This window comes from Schistocerca gregaria, chromosome 7 (genome assembly GCF_023897955.1).
Source record: "Schistocerca gregaria isolate iqSchGreg1 chromosome 7, iqSchGreg1.2, whole genome shotgun sequence".
NCBI classification, from domain to species: Eukaryota; Metazoa; Arthropoda; class Insecta; order Orthoptera; family Acrididae; genus Schistocerca; species Schistocerca gregaria.
In genome coordinates, this window is record NC_064926.1 from 396,597,914 (window position 1) to 396,610,138 (window position 12,225).

Consider the following 12,225-nt stretch of genomic DNA (forward strand, 5'->3'; position numbering starts at 1 on the left):
ATATTTTAATTTTGTATTTCCTTATGGAGGAGAACGTACTTCCACAAAGTGCAAGTCAGATACCTAATTGAAAACTGTGAGTAGTAATCTGCAAGAGATTACATATCTATCCCCATATGTTGTTGTTGTTGTGGTCTTCAGTCCTGAGACTGGTTTGATGCAGCTCTCCATTCTCCATGCTACTCTGTCCTGTGCAAGCTTCATCATCTCCCAGTACCTACTGCAACCTACATCCTTCTGAATCTGCTTAGTGTATTCATCTCTTGGTCTCCCTCTACGATTTTTACCCTCCATGCTGCCCTCCAATGCTAAATTTGTGATCCCTCGATGCCTCAAAACATGTCCTACCAACCGATCCCTTCTTCTAGTCACGTTGTGCCACAAACTTCTCTTCTCCCCAATCCTATTCAATACCTCCTCATTAGTTACGTATCTATCCACCTTATCTTCAGCATTCTTCTGTAGCACCACATTTCAAAAGCTTCTATTCTCTTCTTGTCCAGACTAGTTATCATCCATGTTTCACTTCCATACATGGCTACACTCCACACAAATACTTTCAGAAACGACTTCCTGATACATAAATCTATACTCGATGTTAACAAATTTCTCTTCTTCAGAAACGTTTTCCTTGCCATTGCCTGTCTACATTTTATATCCTCTCTACTTTGATCATCATCAATTATTTTACTTCCTAAATAGCAAAACTCCTTTACTACTTTGAAGTGTCTCATTTCCTAATCTAATTCACTCAGCATCACCCGATTTAATTCGACTACATTCCATTATCCTCGTTTGCTTTTGTTGATGTTCATCTTATACCCTCCTTTCAAGACACTGTCCATTCCATTCAATTGCTCTTCCAGGTCCTTTCCTGGTCTCTGACAGAATTACAATGTCATCGGTGAACCTCACCTTCTCCATGAATTTTAATATCTACTCCGAATTTTTCTTTTGTTTCCTTTACTGCTTGCTCAATATACAGATTGAATAACATCGGGGAGAGGCTAAAACCCTGTCTCCCTCCTTTCCCAACCACTACTTCCCATTCAGGCCCCTCGACTCTTATGACTGCCATCTGGTTTCTGTACAAATTGTAAATAGCATTTCGCTCCCTGTATTTTACCCCTGCCACCTTCAGAATTTGAAAGAGAGTATTCCAGGCAACATTTTCAAAAGCATTCTCCAAGTCTACAAATGCTATAAACGTAGGTTTGCCTTTTCTTAATCTTTCTTCTAAGATAAGTCGTAAGGTCAGTATTGCCTCACGTGTTCCAACATTTCTACGGAATCCAAACTGATCCTCCCGGAGGTCCGCATCTACCAGTTTTTCCATTCGTCTGTAAAGAATTCGGGTTAGTATTTTGCAGCCGTGACTTATTAAACTGATAGTTTGATAATTTTCACATCTGTCAGCACCTGCTTTCTTTGGGATTGGAATTATTATATTCTTCTTGAAGTCTGAGGGTATTTCAACTGTCTCATACATCTTGCTCACCAGCTGGTAGAGTTTCGTCAGAACTGTCTCTCCCAAGGCAGTCAGTAGTTCTAATGGAATGTTGTCTAATCCCGGCACCTTGTTTCGACTCAGGTCTTTCAGTGCTCTGTCAAACTCTTCACGCAGTATCTTATCTCCCATTTCGTCTTCATCTACATCCTCTTCCATTTCCATAATATTGTCCTCAAGTACATTGACCTTGTATAAACCCTCTATATACTCCTTCCACCTTTCTGCCTCCCCTTCTTTGCTTAGAACCCATATATTACAGACATATTCATAAAACATAAATAAATTAATGAACAATAAAAACTAGAGTCATGCATAATAAATGAAATCTTCAGGAATTCTATGAAGTTTATTGGTACGTTTGACATTTTTGGCATATTTATAATACTTTAGCATCACAGCTTATCACAATAAGTTTTGTATATATATATATATATATATATATATATATATATATATATATATATATATATATATATATATATATATATATATATATATATATATCCACAAAAACCCCTAAAAACTGCATTTAACCTTAATTGATACACAATAAAAAAGATCCAGCAATAAACGAAATATGAGACAGTCCTTTTCATGATATTGTCATTATTCCATCCTGGATTTTCCACTGTTTGACATGAGACATTTCAGATCTTATAACATGAAATTACTAAGTTCAATTACCCATAATACAGATTTACATGCATGTTTCAGCATTTTATGTCTTTACACAACAAAATATTACTTGAGAATACAAAAGCTGGAGTACAACCATTTCATATGAAATAGCAGATAGTTTCATGATGAAGACAACAAAGTAAAATTTCTAATATTCATCTCCTACTACTAAAATCCCTTTCTCTCTCTTACTGCACTTCCACTTACATTCTCTGAAACTTAGCAAGTTTTTTCACTTCTAGTGAAATGATGGGTCAAAACAGGTTGCATTGCATTGCTTGCGGGTACCCATGTTTTACAGCAGTCTCCATAATGGCGTGGTGTTCATGGAAGTCAAGAATTTAAATTCATACAGCATGTGTGTTTAAGCAAATATATCAGCCACTCACACACTGAGTTATTAATGTTTTTAAAAGTCACTGTAAGGTATGAATAAAATAGATGTAAAATTTCAGATACTTCTTACAACATATTACAGTTGTCTTAACATTGAGCACTTTCCTTCAAATAATTATTTACTGAAAAAGTTCTAAATTATAAGCAGAATCACATGCCAATGAATATACTATTATGGGGCAATTTGGATTAATTTTATCACAATTATTTGCTGTCATTAAATATGCACACAGTCCATATTTTTTAAATAGAAACCAATAGACAGTATTCACTTTAGCTTTATCACAGAATGTGCTTCTACATGCTGTAGTCACAATACTAGATACAGCCAGGAACATTCATTTGTTGTTGGTTATCTTGTGATTTAAATAAATAAATAAATAAATAATACAAAAACACAGTAAAATAATAATGTATACTACACTAAAAACAGCAAATCTAAATTGAGGCCTGTGTTGGTAACTGTTTCATGTTTAGTCCACAGTCATAGTCAGCAACTACTGATTGAAAATTAGTGTACATCTTGGTAATGAGTCACACTATTTATTGCATAGTGTACAATACTGGGGGTACTACATCATACATTTCCCCTCACGAATTTTATGCTGCAAGTTGCAATAAATGGAAGTAATAACACCCAATGTAGCTACAATTGAGAAACTATTTTCAATTTTAGACCACTGAGTGAGAACCATATTACATACATGGATAGGAATGTTAAGTGAATAAGATTCTAAACCTAGGAAGAGACAGGGTAACATAATTTGAGCTACCTATTATCAGTCAGCTGCAAATGACAGGTACTGAAATAATAGTGTTATTCACATCATCACTATAAAAATATGTTAAAATTACCTTTCTTTGTTATAAAAGACAGAGTCTACTGATACATTTTAATAACTGAAAAATTCTTGTACAGCAGCACAACAAAAACTATGTTTAACAGATATTCAACAATTATTTATATACTGCTGCTCCACAGATATTTTTAATGGACGGCTGAACAGTAACTTCTCATAAACAATATGGTCATGACAGCATCCATATTACTGATATGAATCTTCAAAAATCATATTAATCCATGTAATACCGTGTACAATATAGTTACAAGAAAACTATGTATGCTTCTCATATTGAGAGGAACACTTTGTAACAAATGTTATGCCTTTTTTATGTTTGCCAAAAACTATATAGAAAAAAATTGTTGATACAAATTGTGAGAGTCCCAAAACAAACAAAAATTCTACCACCACCAGATAACAGGGATTAAGATAGCTAGTCCCTTTTATAAAAACTATTAAAGAAATCCAATTAAAACATACAAATGTTAAACTTGACCTACTGATTCATTCTACCTATTTAGAAATGTTCATCACAACAGATGAAAGATGAAAGCAAGCTGTAGTACAACTGTAAGGAAAATGTTAGTAGTTATTTGCGCACCACAAGGAATGCTCCAGTTTTATTCTATTTGTGATCAACAGAATACAGACATATTCAACAGTATCAAATAAGAAAAATGCCTGTGAGAGAACTTAACCTTCAGCTAGTTTTGTTCTCCTCAGAAAGAGGGGAGGGGGGGCTAGTACTTGGACTAAAAATGAAAGCCTACACACACGCGCACAGGCGCGCGCGCGCACACACACACACACACACACACACACACACACACACACACACACACAGAACAATCTCTTTGATTGCCAGAGTGATGGTTTCCTTCTTGTTCTAAAAGTATTGATAATTAATTACAAACAGAGGTGGATGGTCTGAGATACAGGTGAGCAGCAGATATCACAACCTTACACATTGTATTTGACGCACACTCATGTGCACAAAATGGTTCAAATGCAACACTGGAAAGCATAAACACAGAAGATTTTCTTAACAAAAAGTGTTTACAAATGGAAGAACTACAAATTTGTAGAGAAATATTACACGGCTTGGTCCTCCTAAAAAAGATAATAAATGCTAAGTTAACCACATACACAAACTATAAAAATTAACTACACCACAAACACAAGCTGTTGCAGACTTTTAATCAAGTGGCAGTATGGATTAGCACACACATCTGAATAAACTCTGGAATTCTTACTTTATTTATCAGGATGGCTTCTCGAGACTCATTCTTCTGAGCTGCAGGGGCGAGCAGTTATAACTTCTCTGCAACTGGTAACATACTATGATTTTGAATCTGCCCTGAACCAACACTTATGAAGAAATGAAAAATTTGGAATAAGTACTGACTGCCTATGTTCCCCTTGTGAATTATGCCTTGTCTCTTGCAAAAGTGGCTGTCCTGTGTGGTTTTCTACTATATCCATTGATTCTGAGAGCAGTAACTGCCTAGAACCCATATCGGTGTCCTTTTTGCTTTCTGACAGCAATAAACATTTGCTTTGTCTACTGCTTCTGTTACTAAGGACATCTGACTGATTAGTCATGCTATTCTCACCCTCATCAACTTCAGATGTAAGTGATTGTCTAGTCTGTTTGCTATTTTGTCTTCTTTCTCTATGCTCAGCCCCTGCAGCCTCCATCTGAGCCACAAAGCCTGTAGGAGAACAAATCTATGCATTAGCACTTACTGCACATATGACAGTCACAAGAAGAGCAAGAGAACTAATGGCATTTTTTATTTTAAATGATTACTTCCATATTTTTAGGTGCATTAATTGCACAAAAATTTATCTGCAAACATATGAAATGAGGTGCAGCCTAAGTAATAATGATAAGTTATTATGCAACAATATTTTGTGACAAAAGGGTAACAAAACCTTTGTTACATTTAAAGTTAGGTTGAAACTAACCAATATTTTTAAGAATTTTTTGTTCCAAAGGAGATTTTATAGTTTTAATAACTTCTTGCTTTGCACTTTCACAATTCAGTTTCACATAATTGTCCATTACATTTTCATAATATTCCAATAACCTTAGCAATAGGAAAATTTCCTTCATTTTTTGACTTGTAAGAAGCTTTCAGGTGGTTCCCTAAGTTGCTTTCTGCTCAGTGTTGACAACTGGTTAGTTGAGTCTGCTATGCTGGTTGGAAGATGACACAACTGTTTTTAGTTGAAGAACTACTGCTGAATATAATAATTAGTGTTTCAGCTATTCATAACAATTCATGTTGTGATGTCCAATTAACATCACATCATTGGGAGATCCTGTTAAAATCAATTTCTACATGATGTGATTCAATGTACTTATGACTGAGGAAATGTGCCAATTTAATATGAAATTAATCAGCTAATTAACAATATTTCATGATAAAGTTACACAATCTTTGCTACAGCCAGTCCCAAGCCTGACTGAGAGAGGAGGAGGACATGAGAGAGGAGGAGGACAGGAGTAACACTTCATTAAAAAACTAGGTTCACCCGGCCTGGGTAATGGTACTCGTCAGGTCCCCTTGCCAGGGTGGGTGATGAAGACCTCAGCAGTAATGAAGGTGGATATGCAGATCTGAGGTAAGGCAGAACTGGCAGAAGAGGCAGCCCTGCTTTTGGGGATAATATAAAAGCTCAGTATATGCTGGACCCTTTAGTGGAAACTGAAATTCAGCACCCAGTGTCTATTCTCCAGGTTAGTGGTGGCTGCAAAAGTTGTCTGTACTAAGGTTAAGGGCAGCCTAAAATGAGCCCTGGGGCTTACAATCTCAGTTTTAACTCTGAGGAGTGGGCTATGCTCTCCCTCCCAACTATCTTCAACTTAAGGCATGATGAAAACACATGCAGAATGTACGACTCACACAAAAACACCTGCCTGGAATGTTAAGCATCAATACACTTCTGACTGAACAACATTTTAAAAAACCAGAACATCTGTATACAGCACTACAAAAGACCAGATACCTGGATAGGAATCCATTTCGTTCAGAAGAGTTTATAAAAGGTAAACCTGTGATAAAAATAAGTCCAACATATTGATCCTGGGGACAGCCTTGTAGTCAAAAGGAACAAGACTGAATCGAACATCAATTTCACCTCCCCATCGAGAGGATCTCGCTCTTGTCCATTCGATCTGGAAATAAAGCTTACACTTTTATCAATGCACATGCCCCCATAAATGAAGATAACAAGAGAAACCCTGAAAAGGTAGATGACTTCTGGGAAACTCTCGAGGATGCAACTTCCAAAATCCCTCAACATCATGTAAAAATCTTGCTTGGAGATTTCAATGCTCAGCTGGGCAGAGAAAATATATATGGAACAGTTGTGGGAAACAACCTGAAACATAGGAGAACAATTAGAAGTGTTGAAAACATTATTGCTTTTTGCAGATAATTCAACCTAAAACTAATGTCCAAAACTTGGGTCTCTCCCAATGCGACACTTGGGGAGTGCCAGATCGACTGAGTCACTATAACAAACCGAATCATAAGGAAATCGTGAACATCACAGTGAGTAAAAGTGACAACATCAAATCAGACCACTACCTTTCAGAGATCAATGTAAGATTCCAGCCAAACAGACCCATATCGAGAACAAGCAGGAAGCCAAAAATCAGTATAGTGACACTGTAGCAGAACCAGGATAAATACCGTGAAAACCTTTCTGACATCGATATAAATGGCTGAGAAGAGATCAGAGAATACTTTATCACAGCACCCGAAAGTTTGGGAAACTCTCCAAGAAAAAGGAAGCCCAAGTAATGGAATGAAAAATGTGATGAAGCACTAGAATGAAGAGTAAAATCCTGAAAGAGGTGGAATCCCAACAAAACTGAGAAAAAAATGGGAAGAATTCAGGAGTGAAAGGAAAGAAGCAGTCAAGATCAATAAAACAGCTGAAAAGAGAGGACATGACACATCTAGGGTGGAAAAACTGGATGAACAGTTATAAATAACAATATCAAGGTGTTTTTATCGAACCATAATAGGGGAGCTCCAGGGTATCAACTGCCAAACCTCTGCTTTAAATGTACGAATGGTAGTATAGTTACTAGCAACAAAGAAAACTGTGAGCCCTTGGTGAACGATTTTAATGTGTCGGTAAACTGCAAGGACCTTTGGAGAGAGAGAGAGAGAGAGAGAGAGAGAGAGAGAGAGAGAGAGAGAGAGAGAGAGAGAGAGGATGCCACGAAACTAATCCATGAGAATCCAGATTCTAAACCGACAAGTCTATAAGAGATCAAACAGATAATCAAAGAGCTCAAAGATAACAAAGCATTAGGGGAAGATGGCATGTGGCAGAAATGTCGAAAGTCAGAGAAGAGATCACTGCAGAAAAAATCCATCACCTTATAGAAGAAATATGGAACACGGGACAGACGCCAAATGACTGGAAATATGTGCTATACACCCACCTCATACAAAAGGTAATTGTACGGATCCAAATAATTACACCATTTTCAACCACTTATAAGATACTCTCTGAAGCTCTGCTTAGCAGAGGTGAAGAATAGGCTGATCACCTCACTGGAATATACCAAGCTGGTTTCCAGAAAGGAAGATCTTGTGCCAAACAGATATTCAACATAAAATGCATTCTGTGCACAAGAGCTGTGTGGAACCAGGAAATTGTGGTGATCTTTTTCAACTATAAAAACGCATGCAACTCGACAGACAGACAAACATTATTTAGTACCCTGGAACAGTCTGGGGGGGGGGGGGGGGGGGGGGGAATTAGAGAAGTCTCTGAACAAACAATGATAGGAACCATCTGCAAAGTCAAGTTCTTTGGAGAAATTTCTGACAATTTCTGATCTGTTTGAAAGTCTAGCAGGGATCAGAGGAGATGGATTACACCAATCCTCTCTCACATCATACTAGAGAAAATAGTGAAAACTTGGGAAGAGGCTCTGAATTTGAAAGGAATAAGAGGAATATGCCTTGGGAGGGAATTACAGAACCTGGAAATCAAGTGTTTAGCTTTTGCAAATGGCCTTGCCCTCTTAGCCAACAACTAAGAAGTTGTTCAAAACATGCTCGAGTCTTCATGAAATCGCACAACAAATGGGTCTTGAAATCCTCTACGAAAAGATAGAATATACAGAACACAAGAACTGAAGTGAGAGTTGCATGGAAGTAAATCATAGGAAGATTAAAGAAGACAGAGAAGTTTAAATACCTGGAGGAATGGATCCAATGTAACAGACTGGATACGGAGGCAAACAAACGAAGAGCCAGGAAACTAGACCTGGCCTACAATCTAACACAGAACAAGTACAACAAACAGGCATTACCCTACAAGGCCACAATCATACACTATAACTCAGTAGTACAACCTGAAGGATTGTATGCTTTTGAGTGTCTTATTTCAAATAAGAAAGGGGAGCTTCAAGAACTTGAAAAGAAAAAAAAGGAAGATTCTGAGAAAAATACTCGGACCACATAAGACTACTGGTGGGAATTGAAAAATGAGAAAAGACAAGGAACTCTACATACACTGAAAAGATCACAGACACAATGAGGAAACAGAAGTTGAAGTTTTATGGACAACTACTAAGAATAGATGAAATGCAGACTGACCAAAAGTGCCTCCACCCTTAACAGGGGTTAAGGACCACATGTAAATGGTGTAAATGGCTAGATGAGGTAAAGAGGGATGCTGCGGGACTTGGAATTACTCCGCAGTTAGTGGACAACAGAAGACAGCTCAGAAGCAAAGATAATGGTATAAAACCATTTCAAGACAAACCACCAAACAATAGGCCCAAACGGATAATTTCCAAGGAGTAAAGAAAAAAATAAAATAAAATAAAGAGGTTCTGTAAGCAGAAGTTCTTTGTGGTCCACAGTTGGCCAAGGTCAGAAATTTAAAAAAAGTTAAAGCCTTCTAAAAGGCTGCTACACACAAATTTATGCTCTCAAAGCCTAAGCTGTTCAGTCATTTAAGAGTAGCATATTAGGCCTAAGTGATAATTGACAATTACAGGGCACCAGTGTACTGTCAATGCTAATGAGAGTTTATTTGTTTTGGGTATGAAACTACATTTAGTGAACTGAGTCATCAACACGCCTGATTTAAAATCTAGGAGGAAGAAAACAATCACTCAAGGAATTTTTATAGTACATTACATTTAATGCGTTTATACCAATATCAAGAGGGACAAACAAGAGTTTATCAATTTATTCTGTGAACATTTGGTTTTAATGATTTTTAGCCATAATACAACACATATCCCTCTCATTAGCATTTTGTATCCTGCTGCAAGAGACAAAATCAAGAGCTGTGGAGACAGGTTTTTCTTTTTTTTGTCTAATTTCTAATTCTTCAAAAAGAGAAAAATGTAACACTATCTGGACTAAACAACTAAAACATTGGGCTATGAAAAGTTAGGTATAAGAATATCCCTTAAACCACAACTATAATCTCAAAAACCCATCGTCACAAAAGGATACAAACACCAGCCACCTTGCACTTTTTGGCAGAAGTTTTAAGTTTTTATTTGTAGTTTAAAATATCACATTCTTTGGAAGCACACACTACAAAGTTATACTGCTGTTGGAAACAGTTGTGAAGAAGTAAACAAATATTGCACCTGAAAACTCTTTTTGGTAAACAATTAGTGCAGATGGAAGTAATTAAGGAAGTCCCTCTGACAAAAAGATCGTTACAGATGGAGCACTAGCTAGGATAGGACAAAGATAGAGAGGGGCACTGGATACGAAATTTTTTGAAGAAACCATCCTGGCAAGCAAGTAGCCAACAGATAAGACATTACACAAGAAACTCAGTTATCTGGCTCTTATTAACCTGAATTTCCAGTTTATCTGAATTTTTTTTGGCTTCATTTTCCATTTGTTTTAACACAAAAATGTGCAGCATGCAGCAAGCTTCGAGATATGTTACTAGAGTCTGTGTGAATCTATTCCTTACAGCGTTAAAAAGCTACAGTATTGTTCTTCTGTTCCCATGTTTTGAGTGTATGTGTGAGTGAAATGGCTTTGAAGTAAAAGGAACTGGTTGTGTTTAAGGACAAAAAGTTGGAAGCAGTACACAGAGCAGACAAGGGGAAACTGCTAGAAAACGCAGTAGCAAAAAGTGGTATAGGGATATCAACTGTGTCAGAAGGGAAGAAGAACTGAAAAGAAACTGACTATTCTGCTTCAAAATATGACTCAAGGCAGTTTGCCAAATTGTAGTAAAATAAATAAAGCCAGAAATGAAACACTGGATGAAGCATTAGTTGTTTGGTTCAGTGAGAAAGAGAGACCATGGTGTTCTAATATTGGGTCAATCCTGCCAGAAAAGGCACCAAACTTAATCAGCAACCTATCCAATGACGATCCTAACTACACACCCAAACAATATTAGTTAGAAAGCTCATCATGGCATACCCTAGCTTTCGGTGAAAGTTTTTTACGCAATACAACGGCTGTAGAAAACTTCATAAAAGAATTTTAAGATGTTATTTCCTACAAAAACTTAACTACACACCAGATTTTAAATTGTGGATGAATCTGGACTTTTTTATTGGATGCTACCAAGTAAGATGTTGCCTTCCACATTAGAGCAGAGATGTAACAATAGAGTTAAAGTTATGGTTTGTAGAAATGCAACCAGAATACACAAATTCCACTGCTGTTGATAGGAAAATCAAAACATCTTCATACATTGAAACATGGTCATTGGTCCTGTTTGTCAACTGTCTAAAAATCATAAAGATATGCAGGGATGAACAGTAGCATTTTAAAAAACTGGTATAATGATGATTTTGTGCCAAGTGTGAGAAAATAATGGTTATTGGCAATGTAATGTCGTACCAGGGAGTGGAGCAGGTTGTCAGTGGTGACATCAGTGTGAAGTTCTTCCCTCTTAACATGATGGTCCATCTACGACCCAAGGATCAAGGCGTACTGGAGTGCATCAAATGTGTATACAGAAGACTGCTACTGCATAAATTAATTCAAGAATGGAAGAAGTTGGTGTGTTTTGTGTATTGAAATTGGTAAATATTGAATATATTTTTATGGTTGCATCTTCTTGGGATTACGTTATTGAACTATTGATTCTGAAGTCATGGAAAAGAGTATGGCCTGGCATTTGTGATTCAACTGCTGAAATTTGTGAAGTCTGCAACATTCCTGAATTTCTTTAAATGTTACTACACATTGCTGGTAGTTTGGATGCAAGAAATAGTTGCAGAATGGCATGCAAGAAATAGTTGCAGAATGGCAGCGGTGTTGGTTACAGCATGGCGACTGATGACGAAAGTTGTATTGCTGCCTTTTGTACTACAGAGAAGGGCAGTGTTGATGAGGTAGACAACAAAAGCACATTTTCAGGGAAAGAAGTAATTCCTCATGGGGATGCAGTGGTATAAATGGTAAAACTAGTAGGTAACCTAGAATGGACAATAACTCCAACCAATCTGATGTTAGTGAATGGCTTACAGGATTATGTTGCTCTCAAACACCACACAAGCTTAGAACACAAGACTTTTACACACTATAGCTGTAAATAAACTAGAGTAGACTACAGTAAATATAGAGTTCAAGTGTCAATGAAGCTCTTCTTCTTAGTGGCAAAATAATGGGTTTGTATATTGTCGTACATATCAGTTTTGCATTTAGTAGAATATTTCCAGAAATCTGGATATTTGTTAATCCAAATTTCATCTAATCCCACCTAGTTAAGATAGAATGAGGCTCTTGTATATGCAGAAATTAATAGAAGACTTCTAAAATAGCATAA

The 12,225-nt window shown here is 36.8% G+C and overlaps 1 protein-coding gene across 1 annotated transcript in view; it reads right to left on the reverse strand.

Moving 5' to 3' along the window:
• Positions 1-2,001: 2,001 nt before the first annotated feature.
• Positions 2,002-12,225, reverse strand: part of LOC126281241 (putative neutral sphingomyelinase) — a 113,519-nt gene continuing 103,295 nt past the window's right edge. Inside the window, exon 8 of the mRNA XM_049980022.1 lies at positions 2,002-5,138. Within this exon, the coding sequence (XP_049835979.1) occupies positions 4,765-5,138 (374 nt within the window). The 3' untranslated portion in view covers positions 2,002-4,764. The remainder of the gene's footprint in view (positions 5,139-12,225) is intronic.